General features: G+C 40.4%; 1 protein-coding gene across 7 annotated transcripts in view; it reads left to right on the plus strand.

Annotated features, from left to right (window-relative positions):
* HDAC9 (histone deacetylase 9) overlaps window positions 1-14,588 on the plus strand; it is a 456,537-nt gene that overhangs the window by 299,975 nt on the left and 141,974 nt on the right. For all 7 annotated transcript variants that reach the window (XM_082290871.1, XM_082290873.1, XM_082290872.1 and 4 more), the window contains one exon: window positions 12,421-12,598. In XM_082290871.1, the coding sequence (XP_082146997.1) occupies window positions 12,421-12,598 (178 nt within the window). The remainder of the gene's footprint in view (window positions 1-12,420; window positions 12,599-14,588) is intronic.

Genomic DNA, 14,588 nt, shown 5'->3' on the forward strand with positions numbered 1-14,588 from the left:
CAACGTCCACTCTTTTTCCCTGGTGCCCTGTGGCCAGCAGGCTTCCAGGCCATTCTGAATGCAATGGCATGGATGTGGGGTGCCAGCTGTTCGGAGTGCTTTGGCACTACCTCGCTCGGAGTGCTGTCAGCACATCTCTTGGGACTTGGCGGTGGCCCTAAGGGTCGGCTGTGGCACCATGTGCACTCACATCATGATGTGTACACCCATGTCACGTGACCACCTTTCCTCCTGGTTTCTCTGCTTCCAGAGAGTTGGCAAGAAAATGGACTGAATATTCCCAACAAGATTAAGGACCAGAATGACCCCCAAAGACACAGAAGCTGAGAAGTTGCATGAGCCCTTTCACCCTTTCGCCACAATGCCTCAGTGTGGGTCACAGGGATGATCAGCCTCCCTCTCCTCACCCATTCTGCTCTGAGCCCTTAAAGATACAGAGTAGGGATGCTTTAATTTGAGCATAGAAGCTGTGATATTTTACATTGCTAATTGCTTAATTGCTCTGAACTCTCTCTCCTACACTTTGTCAAATCCAGCACGATCAAACCAAAACAACTTCTGACCATACCTCCTCTATCTGTTGTAATAAGGAACACAGAAAGCCACAGTGCTGCATTATTTCATAATTCAATGAGATGTGGATCCAGAAGTGGAGAATGTTATTGATAAAATGCAATTATTACTGATCCAATGGTTAAAGAATGGAGTTAAAAATCAGGATTTCTAATCCTTGTGCACTTTGGATCTGTAATGTCTACACTTTAGCTTCTCCACACAACAATACTCTCTATGTAGCAGATGAATTACAGATTATTTTCATTATAACCTTTAATAGGATGTTATCATCCAAGGGATATATATGCATCATATATATAAAATTTATCACAGAGCAGGAAAGATGACATTCCTAGCAAAAACAAAAATGACAAAAAAACCTTAAGGACAACATATCACATTATATATCTGTCTGAAGAACAAAAGGACATTAAAGAAATTATACTAGTGAAAATATGTAAAACCTACTAACCCATTGTCAGACAATAAGCAAGCACAGCATGGTTTTCAGCATGTTAGTAGCTACATTTTTGCAAAAGAGGGGGAAAAAAGTATTCCGGCCCCTAAAAGATTTTGTTTGTCACAGGCCCCAAATCTAGAGCATTTGGGGACAACTATAATGTTATCTTGAGTGAACACAGGGCCAACATAATTAGGAATAAAGAGGTAAGAAGCAATGGGAATTGTCTGCATAACTTCACTTTGTAAAATCCTCCCATAGAAGGTGGCAGGTAGGAAATCTGCTTAATAACAAACTTGTCACAACACAAGGCCAACGAAATACAACAATTAGAATTAACATTTTGCTTTGACTGGTGCTCAGGATTCCCCCACTCTGTCCTCCCAGGTTTCACTAGATATAGTTAAAGTTGTAGCTATTTATTTGGTGCAATATTTTCCAGTATATATTATTTCCAAGTGTTGTGTGGCTGCAAGAAATCTGTCTCCCTCCTCTGTGGCAATGCTTTAAGAAGCAGCCATTGAAGTGACAAATCCTTCTCTCAGATATCCCAGTGAAAACCCACAATAAATTTCTTGGTTCCCCTCTAGTTTATCTAGACTTACATCTGTGTAAATAATCCAAACTGGCCCCAAAACAGAGGTGAATGTTTTATAACTTATGATTGGAGGAGGTTGCCTTCTCCACTGACTGCCAGCTCCTTTTGAGTTACTGCAAGGCCTCTGCTCTTGGGCTGCACCCACACAGCTCTCGGGGCGCTGTATTTGTGCATTCCAGCTGGCTCACCTGCCTCTTCCCCACTGCTTCTGGTCTTCCTGCTCAGCCACTAACTCCAAGACAATCTCCAGCATGTGGATGTCCTCCCAAGATGCCATCAGACCACAGTTAGGGAGGTGCTTTAAGGGACTTCACTAGCAATGGAGTTGATCTTCAGGGCTGCCTTCCTGAATTGAGACCCCACTCTCTCAGCTGGCCTTTAAAACAAAGAGATAGTAATTCTAAATACTAAGCAGCTATCCTCTGGAAAAAAAAAAAAAAAGCCATTGTCAAAGTAGAAATCTATTTTTGTTCCATATGTAGGCAGTTTTTTAAATTCCAATTAACAGACCTAAAATTGTTGTGTTTTGCTTCAGGAAGGACATGGATCGTAGTAAGGAGTAACAGAGCCCAGATGAGGAATACAGACTAGTGTTTGGCCTGTAATTTTGCTTCCTTTGGTCTTTTAAGCATTCAGACTTCTTTTCCTGTAAGTTACTCCTGGATACTTTGGAGACATGTCTCTTCTAGATGAAGAAAAATACTGGCTAATGCAGTGTTGAGATCCTTATGTAGTGTGAGCAAATCAATGAACCACCTTGCAGAAGTGCTACAAGTGTTCTTATTGCCCCACTTCTCCCCAGCTAGTATTCTTTTTACTTGTTGTTACTGCTTCCATTTCTTGCAATTGTTGTAATATCTTATGCTATTTGAGGATTAATGTGAGTGCATGAAAGATTCAGCTTTTTTTGGAAAAGGCACAAAGGCAAGAAATTATAGTTGAACCTACAAACAAAACAGCTTCCAAATTTTAAAACCAGAAATAAAGTGGAAGCATTATCATAAAAAAGAGAGAGGGTGAGAAGGGAAGAGGTTGGACCTTATGCTATTTAGATGTTTGGATTTTGTAATACTGCTCCCTCTCCTTCCTTTTAGTCCCACCCCCCCTTCCCTCCTTGTAACAGCAATCTAGCCCCACTTGAATTACACTGCAATGAGGCAAGGTCAGATACATTCATTTATCCTTCCTGTGAAATATAACAAATGTTATGGTATCTTCTGAACTTTGCTTTTGCATTTTAAGTTCAAAGATTTACTTAAGGAAAAAGAAATTGCATAATTTATTTTGCAGTCTGCATTATATAATCTGTGCTATGCTAGCACATAACATTTTCCTGGGTTTTTTTAAACTCTCTAGTTGTTCCTAAATCAGCAAACGTAAGGGATTTTTCCTCCCTTTTAAATCTGCCCATTCTGACTATTCTCCCACTTGTTAAAAGCAGCAAACCCTAGGCTGAGAAAACAAAGTGGGAAATATTTGTAAGTTATCTTTTGATGTTCAGTTCAATTTTTGTTCAGATTGCAAATAATCTTATCCCAAATAAAACTAAAAAAAAAAAAAACCAAAACAACAAGCTGTACTTGTTTGTTGCAGAAATATATTTATTCTACAAAAGTATAGAGCATTCTACAACCACGTAGAATTCTAAATAAATAAAACAGATCTGAAAAGACTTTTGTGACAGTTTCTTTTTTCATCTGCAGCATCCTTCCTATGTTCAAATTCTTTATTTTGTAGTCTCAAATTATATCACCATTTCACTATATATAACTATTTCTGTGTTCCAAAATCAGAAAAGTGTAGTAGAACTCTGCACTGAAGAGAGAAAAATGTTTTTAAAATACCTTGTGATAGCTGCAGATGTGTGTGTGTACATACACAATTTTTCAAGAAACTCGGTATCTCTTACTACAATTCTGTTGGAGAAAGGAAGTCCATGGGCATTTTAACCGCTTTAAAGTAAGGTGTGAGATTTGGCAATGTCTCTCTCTGAAATCTTCAGAGGGGTAGAAGTCACAGACCCATACTATGGCTTGGGTTGAAAGCGAACATAGAGGTCATCTAGTTCCAAACCCCCTGCCATGGAGAAGGACTCCTTCCTCTAGACCAGATTGCTCAGAGCCTCATCCAACCTGGCCTTGAACACTTCCAGGAATGGCGCATCCAGTTTTGTGCAACTAACTCCAGAGCCTCACCACCCTCACAGTAAAGAATTTCTTTCTAATATCTAATCTAAACCTATACTCTTCCAGTATGAAGCCATTCCCTGTTGTCCTTACATGCTCTCATAAATAGTTCTCTCCATCTTTCTTGTAGGCTTCCTGCAGTTTCTGGAAGGCTGCAATTAGATCACCCTGAAGCCTTCTCTTTTTCAGGCTAAACAAGCCCAATTGTCTCAGCCTCTCCTCATAGGAGAGGTGTTTCAGCCCTCTGATCATCTTGGCAGACCTCCTCTGGACATACTCCATCAGGTCCATGTCCTTCCTGTGCTGAGGACCCCAGGGTTGGATGCAGCACTGCAGGTGTGGTCTCACCAGAGCAGGGGGGCAGAATCCACTCCTTTTCCCTGCTGCCCATGCTGCTTTGGATGCAGCCCAGGACACGTTTGGCTTCCTGGGCTGTGAATGCACCTTGCAGGGTCATGTCCAGCCTCTCATCCACCAGCACTCCAAGTCTTTCTTGGCAGGGCTGCTCTAGATCTGTTCATCTCCCAGCCTTGTGCTTTAGATACAGTGACCTGCACAACTGCTCTATAGAGCAAGAACATAGTTGGTCAAACACCTTGGTTATGGCTCTTATATTTTCTGACCATATGGCCCACTGGTGTTCCCTGTTTTGACCTCACTGTACCTCCATACAAGGGAGGAGGCATCTACAGAAGGCACCTATACACCTGCACGATATTATGCTTAGGTACCGATGTGTTAGTGTGTCTGGACTCTATTTGAAGTGCAGGATTCTCCCAGATTTTCTCTTTATATATCAGATCCAAGTAATTTCCATTAATTCTACAATAAATCCTGAACTCAGAAGAATTGCCTATAAAACCAAAGCAGAATTTGTTGAAGTATGCAGAAAACACAGATCTGCAGCAGGACTGCTGATGAATTTAGCCTGGAGATTATTATTTTTCTATGTGAAGGCCAAAGTAATGATTCTTCACTTAAAAAGAAACCATACAAGTCTGCTAAGAAAAGTAGTTCTGATGAAGAACAGAAAAATGGAAGTGGTTGAAATGATCTGCATAAAGTAACACCAAACTGATTTGCCAATACTGTTGAAAAGAGTTGGGTGGCATTTCCCAGAGCAATGAAACACGTGGGACAGGTGATGTTGTCATTAATCAGTTTTGGCCAATGCGTCATCTTAATGATTTTGGAAAGCTGCTAGGATTAGGTGGTTGTAACCATTAAATGTTATTCTAGAGCCTATTTATTCTTCATATCAAAGTAAAAGAAGCAAATACTTGTTAATACTGAAAGTTAGGGCGAGATACAAGAACAATTGTATTCTCCTTTTGTATTCATTTCTGCACTTCTCTGTATTCTATTTTTGGAAAGCACCAAGTGACTTCTGGAAAGCCACGTGTTTTTTTCTAGTAAAAGCAATAAAGTAAAAAGAATCCTCTTCAGAGGTTTTCTTAATTAAAATAAAAAACCAAACAAAAAAACCCCACAAGATATTCAGGTGGCCTATTTTTCCCTTTAATGGTACCCCCAATTATTTATACATTTGTATTAAATATCTGGTAGAATCAGAAAGTGAGGAAAAGTTTCAGCTAGGAGTGCAAGCTTTTGAGGAGGTGCTGCATTTTCTTTGGATGAGTGCTGTGCACACTGCAGTCAGCACTTTAGCAGGAGTGACAGAAGTCAAGTACCTGCCAATATTGGGAGCAGAGAAGGCAGGTCTCACAGGAGCAGGAACCAGGAGTGAAACCAGCAGCTCAGTTGGACTCCTGGAATTTCCCTCCAGTAAAAAGTGCTCGGACCTTAGGGCCCCCTTTTCTGTCACTCCCATAATTCCTGTCTTCTTAATCATGCCAGGCTTCAACATAATGACTGCTTGGTTCATATTTCTTCACAAAGATTGTTGAAAACTTCTCAAACCATTTGACCACCTTGATTCCCCACTTACATTGGACCAGCATGGGTCATGTTTAGATGCTCAGGCTTTTGGAAACTTTCCACCTGAGAGGTAAATTTTCCCCTCTCTCTTTAAAAACACAGGTCAGCAACCCATCCACCTCCCCATGCCACAGTAGAGGTAAAAGAGAGGATCCTGACCCTGCTGTTACGTCCTACAGCCAGAGGCAAGGAGTGTGACTCGAGGCTGGACTTGCACATTTAGCCATGCAACCCAAGGTCCAAAAGGCATCTTCTCCTATATGTCTTGATGATAGAGCACACTCTTGTCATCCCACGAAGAGTCTTTTCTCTACCCTATTTCTTGGCCCAAAAGTGTTGTAATTTTCATAACATGTTTTGTCACCCCAAAGGTGCTCCCATGCTAGAAGGGAAGGATGGTAGGAGAGGGGCAGAGAGCTCCACAGCAGCAGCTTTGCATCTCTAGGAACAGAGGGGAAAACCAAAACGGGTTGAGGGTTATAACTATTCCCTGGGCTGTCACTGAAGTGGACCAGACTAAGTACTAAACTCTACCTTGGCAGCAGCTGGAATAAGCCATTCCAGAGTCTTTCAGAAGGCAAGGGGAAGGCACAGGGCACGGCCTTGTTTTGCTGTGAGAAGCAGCCTGCTGCCCAAGGCAAATCTCTGCCTGTGACTCCAGGCAGTTTTGGGTTAGGACTTCCAGCCCACTGTTCTGTATCTGCACCTAAGGTTCAGTTGATAAGACTTCATTTTTGTTTACCCATTTTCTAGTCAACACTGTGTTCCTTGGATTACAGCAAGAGAAATCTAAATTCTATAAACATCCTGATAATATGTGACCTAATATACCAAGATGCCTCAAGGGTAACTGTCCTGTTTCTTCCTGTCTATACTTTTGTTTGCCCTAAATCCATTTCTACCTATTCAATCTATGTGTCTGTAACCATACTTGTAATTTACTTACTTTTCATAAAAATGCTGATTCTGAGTTTGTGGTTGACTTTATTTCAGATGGTGATACCAGGATTTTTTGAAACTGATGACCATGGAAGTTGGTGGCTTTACATGTGGTTTTGTCAAAAATAGAAACTGGTAGGGTTTCTTGGTGATGTGTTTTCTCCAAGTGACAGAGCAGTTTAAAAGATGCCTCAACATATTCATTTTCAAGGATATCTCAGACTTATTTCTATTTGAGGTTGTATTTATTGACAGGGAGACACCATTCCTGCCCTTTCACATTTGTTCACACACTTTTTTTCGGAAGACCTCAGGACCTATATTTGCTCAGTTTCTGAGGGCAATTAGCTATGGTTCTGTTTGAGGACAGTAAGCAAAATAGTACTTTGCAAAACTCCTGGGTGAAAATTGCTGAAAGTTCCTATTACCCACAGTTATTTTTGTCCCAAGGAACAAACTCCTTTGTATAGGAATTCATTGTTTTCTGTGTTTTTTTTCCTGTCAATTCTGAGGATAACCAAGGTCAAACCTTTTAATATATTGTATGAGATTTCTGAAGGACTGTTAACTACCTACATCTGAGTTGAAGGAGAAGTTTCTGGGTGACCAGAATTTCTGATTCAGTCAGACTTTGATGACTCTTTTAGTTTGGGCCAAAGCTGCTGTCACAGGGACCTTAAAGCAGGACTGAGCTCTGTTTGCTGCAAGCCAAGGCCATTTTGCTGCATGTAGTCACTGGCTGGCCTGGACACTCCTTGGATTCGTTCAGCTACAATTGCACTGGGAGGGCAGAAAGCTGAGGAGGGTGGTAGAGAAGACAAGCAGCAGGATCTGAAGTTGCTCTATTCCCATGTTGCTACAGGGCTCTGGACGAGGCTAAGGAGTAGGGCCTCCAACAGGAGCCATGGGGTGAGACAAAGCAGCAGAGCAGGTGTTAGAAATATCCTTCAGAAGGAGCGAGAGGAAGGTCTGAAAGGCAGCAGGTCTTGTTTTCATCCTTACCTAAGGCAAAACTTTCTGAAGCATATGCGTGTAGCTCTCCCCTTCAGGAAATTACCCATCCTTTGGGTAATTTTCTGCAAACAATGTGGCAACTAGCAAAGAGAGCACCAAAAAATGCTTTGAGAGGAAAAGCATTGTAAGGCCAGGGGTGCTGAAGGTCTTTTGGGAGAGGAGGGCAGGATGGGTAAAACATGAATAACTTTTACCAGTTAATAGACATTAGCACACACTTCATACTTCAGCAGAAGGCATCAAAGGCACAATAACAGAGGGATATAAGCCTGGCCACAAATATATGAGAGAAGTAACCTCGCTATTAAGAAATTCAGATTTGCTATTTCTAAGAGAAAAAAAGTTCTCTACCATGAAGAAAAAAGCCAAAGCATAAGCCCTGAAGAGAGGTGTAAATATGCCCATACACACATAGGATTATGCTACAGACACAATCTTTGGATATATTTACTTGTGACTAAACTAAATATTAACATATTAAATTAAAAAAAAACCCAGACTGTTGAGAGGCAAAAAAAAGCTTTTATGAGTGAATCCCACATACTTTTTTTCTCTGCACAAGACATAACCATTCAAAGGAATGTTAATTTACAGACAATTCACCTTTGCTTTATCATCCAACATACATCATCTTGTAATCCAACAGATTGTACTCATGGATTATCAGTTCTCACAGCCAGTAGAAGTAAGTAAGTAGTTCTCATTAAAATCTTTAGAATTTACAAAATGTTAAGCACCAAACGTACAAATCACACATCTACACGAAAGGAATATTCACACGAACCCAAATTAATTCAAAGTCCTGCTAAACAAACCTTACAATAATACTAGGAGAACAACAAATATTTACATCCCATGCTCCTAAAAGGCTCATCTTCTCTTTAGATACTGATTCTAAAATTCTTCCTCAAAATAATTACTGAGGGCCTGAGCTCATTTCTGTGAAAGAGGATGGATAGCCCTCTACTAGCTCCAGCAGAGACTCTAATTGCTTGCCTCTACTAATAAACTAATCTCAGGCACCTGGAACTAGCAGGCTCCATGCCGGGAAGCCAGGGCTCAGGTTACCTAAATGCTCCAAATATATTCACACAAATCACTAGCGCTGCAGATGTGCAAATACTGCTTTTGTCATATTGCTGGAGAGATGGACATGTGTTTGCAGGGCTGTAACACATAAAACCTGAAGATGAATTCATTGTGTTGCTTTAATCCCTTCCAGAGGCCAGGTGGGTATTTGGGGAGCCAGATAAGTGTGTTGATTATTCACATTACTCATTGCATTAATCCACTTGTCTGTGACTCAGAGTATCTGAAATGCTCACAACATAAATATGTAGGTGGCTGGAAAAATATATGTATTTCACGAGTGCCTGTTGTCTGTAAATGAAACCTAATCAGGAAGTCAGCCTAAAACTTTGACTAAAATCTAAACAAGTCTAAACTTTGCTGATGCCTACAGTTTGTAATATTACATTTAAAGGATCTGGATACCACTAGAGGATGTAAGCCTTGGTGTAAGCCTTGTGAGACAAAGCTACTCTGTATTTTAACAAATTTTAAAAGATTTTCACAGGCAAATGTTTTCTGTGACCTGAAATTAAAGCAGGTGTCATGCAATTTCCATGGAACCTTCCACAAATTTCTTCTCCTTCCCTGAAATGATTATGTTGATAAACATGTGTCAAACACAGTATGGATCTGGTTTCATTTGAGGAGGGGAGAATGATATAAACAGGACACAGTTTAACCTGAAAATGCAGGAGAGCAAGATTAGGTTGTCTTCTTGGTCTCCAACAAATTGCTGAAATAGATGTCTGGTTAGGTGATGTTCACACAGGTTGGTTAGTATTAAAAAAAAATTATCTCAGTTTGTTCATCTGCATGAAAAATATTGTTTCTATTGACTACATAGACACAAACACAAAATCATTTTTGAAGCAAAGATAGGAACATCTTCCCAAGTTATCTATGTTTTGTGATGCTCCAGACTTTTTTTCCTTCTTCTTTAAGACACTAAAAAAACCCCAAGCCCACAAAACAAACAAACAATCCAGCAAAAAACCTCCAAAACCAAAACCACCAAAACAAACAAACAAAAAACCCACTTAAATTGACTTTTAGATTAGAGACCTGGAAAGATTATATTTTAGATATTGACTGAATGGCAAACTTACAGCTTCATTGAAAAAAAAAAAAAAGCGCAGATATTGCAAAAGTGAAGTTCATGTCTGGGAGTAAAAGAAAGGCAGAAAAGGCAGCTCTAAGCCTCAGAGCTCAGAGTCAACCAGCACTGAGAAAAGTCCAAACAGAAACAGCATCAATCCCTCCTCACTGACAGCTGAATTTCCAAGGGTTCTTTAAGAAGTATGTTTAAGTAATAATGTTTGATGAAGACTACCACAATCCACTGGCACCCTTACTAGCTTGAAGAGCATTCCAGTAGGGAACAAACTGTTTTGTCTTCTGTACTCTAATAATTATCAGAAAAGTGAACACACTCAATGAATTATCAATAGTGATAATTGAAACCGAACATTGAAAGATATATGAGAAATCCCCTTGCTCAAAGAACTACACAGACACCAGCTGTGTTAATTATAGGCAACTTATAAGTTGAGGACAGCAGCAGAAATAACAGTATTCTGCTGATTTCCTCTATGGGAGCAACATTCTATGCCATGAACAGCTCCTGCAGGCAGGAGTTTGGCTTCTTCCAAACTGCTCAGCTGGGTGTTTAGAAGAGTAGGCAGGAGATGGTGAATGCACGAGCATCAGAGAGACAGTGCTGCTGCTACCACTTGATCCTAGGATGCAGGGAGTAATCACACCACAGATAGCAAAATGCCTCCTGTGCCTACTTTATTGACCACTAAGCCAGCATTGAAAAAAGTGAATGCCAAATTCTCACAAAGGAATGTATCTACTTCTGTTCTCCATAGGGAAAATATTCAACACAATAGTGTCCATGCATTCTTCACTCGTCTCCAATCACACACACTCCCAGCAAAGTTGCAAAAGATATGTATGCCTGCAAGGAGCAAAAAAGATAGCTCTTCTGAAAATTTATCACAATTAAAATTGTTAGTAAAAATATGCAAAAACAGATTTCCAGAAAAAAAATCCTGAATGTCAAGTTTTATTACTTAGATGGATACATAGACCTCTTCAGATAGCTCAAGATATTTCCTGGAATATGTAACACTATCCTGTCATTGTGCATTAAAAAAGCAATAAGAAAAGTTGGGGACTGTATTTAAAGGAAGGGAAATGGTTCAATGACTCGAAAACATGACAATTCTTGTAAAACCTCTTTTTGCTTACTCATATTTTCTTTCTTCTTTTAGTCACTTATGACAAAGTCCCAGGTGATTTACCCTTCCCATGACCTTATGTCTTTTCACTGAAGTAGCAGCCCTAGATATTAATGTGGGTTTTGAGGCTGCCTTTTAAAGCATTTATTCTCATTTCAGCTGTTATTGATGAGCACTTGTTTGCATAAAGGCCCCTTTTATTACACGCAGGGTAGACATTCTCACATCCCATGAGCTGCCGATTTATTTTGCAGCGCGCGAGGGGTTGGGGTACTCCCGGGTACTCCCACCTGCCTTCCCCAGCCTGAACTCAGCTTCACCTCTCTGAGCAGCCAGCAATCCCTTCTTGTTCAAGCCAGGCCTCTGAGCTGCTGTCCCAAGCAACAACACACAGCAATGCTAATTGTTACTGGGTTTATTAAAAAAAAAAAAAAGCCATATGTATATATATATATATATTCCTTCATATATGTATATTGAGCCCAGGTGAGGATAAACAGAGCCTGCAGTTATAAGTCACAAGTGCGAATTTCAACTGAATTCATATTAAGTGGTTTGAAAATATTTCCCTTGCATCCACTTTCGGCTGAGGTTCTGGGACTATAAGGACAGAAAAAAGAAAAACAGAAAGAACGGGGTCTGAGAAGCAATCCTACTCCATGGAGTGAGCGAATGCCAAGGTTTCTAATGGCTTCACAGGGTTTTAACCTTTGTCATGTCAGCAAAAGTGACCACCTGTTGACAAAACAGAGGAGAAAATCTTCCTTTCTACTCTGTTACGGTCTTTTCACACCTGCCTATTTCCCTGAAGTGTTTGCCTCTGCCTACAGCCGGCAGCAGTTATGACAAAAAAAGATGGATCCTTAGTGGGATCTCATGTAACAATTCCTGAATTTCTAAGCCATTTGTGAAAACTTATATGCAAATCATTGCTACTTTCCAGGGAGCTCTGGAAGCTGAGTTCTTTGTAGAAACGTGACTCACAGTTGCTCAGCACATTTGGTACTGAGTAGTAAGAACATCGCTTTTCACTTTCAGTGCTGTGGGAAAATTTAAATTCTATTTGTGTAGGGTCATAAAATGCATGTTCTAACATCCTCTTCTATATTCAATATAATAGAAAAACTTTGTCTTTTATAAGCCTTTGCATGTGAAGCTGTCTTGCCTCTCCGGGAGAACTGACAGGTTGCCTGCCATCACCTAATCTCCAGCAAAGTCAGTAGCCTGCACTGTCAGCAAGAAAACATCTGTTGAATGGATTTATTGAGTGGGTCATAGGTACAATTTGGGGGTGTGGGTCCCCACTGTTTATTACAGCCCTGACCTAATGAACTTAATTTGTTGACATGTTTCCCTCACTGTTTCACTTGATCCCATCTCACATTTCTTTCTACTGTGCTGTTTTCTTGGAAACAGGAGTTCCTGGCACATCGGCATGTCCACCAGTTGCAAATCTACCAGGCTCAGATGGCTACAGTTGGCATGGCAGGATCAGATAAACATCGACCACTTTCCAGGACCCCATCTTCCCCCACTGACTCCACATTACCTCACCCAGACATGGACCAGCCCAGCCAGCATGTCTACACAACTGGTAGGATTCCCTAAAGACTGCTTTTAATAGGCAGGGCAAATGCATTTGTTCATGTGGGATCAACAGACTTAAATGCCTCAAATACCTCCTGCAGCAATGCATTCAGTTTTAGCCCTACTGCTCCTTGGTTTTATGATGCTATATTGGCACCAACTCAACCAGTGCAGCTGATAAATCACAGGGTTAATATTCACACAGCCATAAATTATTATCATTGACTGGCCCTGGCATTACAGAAACAGGTGCATTTTTGGTGCCTTTAAGTAATTTTTCTTTCATTTCCCTATTCTCTGGTTCTTTTCTCTGTGTGCCTGTTTTGTAAAGAGACCACCAATAAGTTGAGGACAACCAGTAAGGAGGAAAACTGCAATGTAACTCTCAATGTCTTCATTTGACACGTCAGTCTCTGCTTCAAGGTCGCTTTCTCTACAGAAAGAGCAAAGCTGTAGGCATGACTAAGTGATGTTGGCTACAACTTCTGTGTCATTCAACAGTTTCGTGGAGTCTACAGAGGCAGGTTTTGTGCTCAGGTCCTGGGCATTCCAGTTGCTCAGGGAGCATGGGCTGTCCAAAGCAAAGTTATTAGAACCTCAAAAATTTTCAGCCAAAGGAAGGAAAATGACCACAGAAACTTCATTTCTTATTATGTGTAATCTAACTTTGCATGACGGTCCATCTTTTTAAAAGCCTGAATCTCAGTATAACATTAGAGCATGGTCAGAAGCGAAGATTTACCTTGCGCACCAAGAAAAAAAAAGGGGGGAGGGGGGAAATAAATACTTGCAGTTACAGTTTATGAAGGTTTATGCCAGAAGTATTATTTCCTTCAGTTGGCAGAAGTTTGCATCTTTTCAGGCCATGACCATGGACTGATGTAGGATGAAATACTTAATGGGCACTGTGTGGGACTGTCTGAAACAGTGTGCTCTCCCATATTTCCAACTAGAATGTGAACTTGGAAAGCAAAAATGTATTATTATTTGTTGGGTAACAAACATTTGCATTGTACAGAAACAAACATACTAATTCACTTTCCATGAGTTTCTGCAAAAAGAACAGCTGCGTATAGACAGGATTCTTAAACTAGACCACAGTTTTTCTAGTTGTGTTCATAGAGTCCCCAGAACATTGTAAGCTCATTCTAAGATTCACAGAGCACACCAAAAGTGAGCTCACTGTGTGTAGCCTTCACTGTCCCATTCAAAAATCTGCAGTTCCACTGAAAAAGTTGAATGGAGTTACGAATGTAAAAGCTGCTGCTTCAGCCTGATTGCTAAGGTTTACTGACACCTTCTTTTACAATCCCCAATAAGGGGAGTAGGGTCGAGGGGGTTACATAGATCTGTGGACTTCTGGCATCAGTGGAACTAATCAAGAAAGAAAGTGTGAAGCTAAGATGGAAAAATAAGAGAAGGAATGAAATTTCGTAGGACAAACACTGAATGGGGAATGTGATGGGAATGGGACATCCCTGGCATAAAGGGCTCAAGAAAGAAAGACACAAAGAAACCTGATCAGTTCAGTAATGGAAATGCCAACAGCCAAATTAGGCAGAGAGTTGAATCTTACCCTTTTAGTAAAGCGTTGCTACATGAACAACACCAGTGGAAAGAGAGAGAGAGAGAGAGAGAGAGAGACAGAGAGAAAGCTAGAAAGAAAGAGAGAAAGAGAGAGGGAAAGAAAAAGAAAGAAAGAAAGAAAGAATGAAAGAACTAAAGAAAGAAAGAAAGAGGAAAAAAAGCCAACTTATTGCAAGTGAGATTCTCAGTCCTTCACTGAATTTCTTTTTCAAAATATGAAACATCTTTTCTTGAATCCTTGTTTCTTGTTTTATTGAATCTTTTTTTCCCCTCCACTGCTCTTTCAATATAATAATCTCTACTCATTACTGGAAAAAAAAAAATCCTCCTATTTTCATCTGCCCTACAACTTTATGCTTCTGCTTCTCCACTTCTGCTCTGCACCCTCAGCTCTTTTATATCCTCTAGGT

Source organism: Coloeus monedula, assembly GCF_965178545.1.
Source record: "Coloeus monedula genome assembly, chromosome: 1".
Lineage (NCBI taxonomy): Eukaryota > Metazoa > Chordata > Aves > Passeriformes > Corvidae > Coloeus > Coloeus monedula.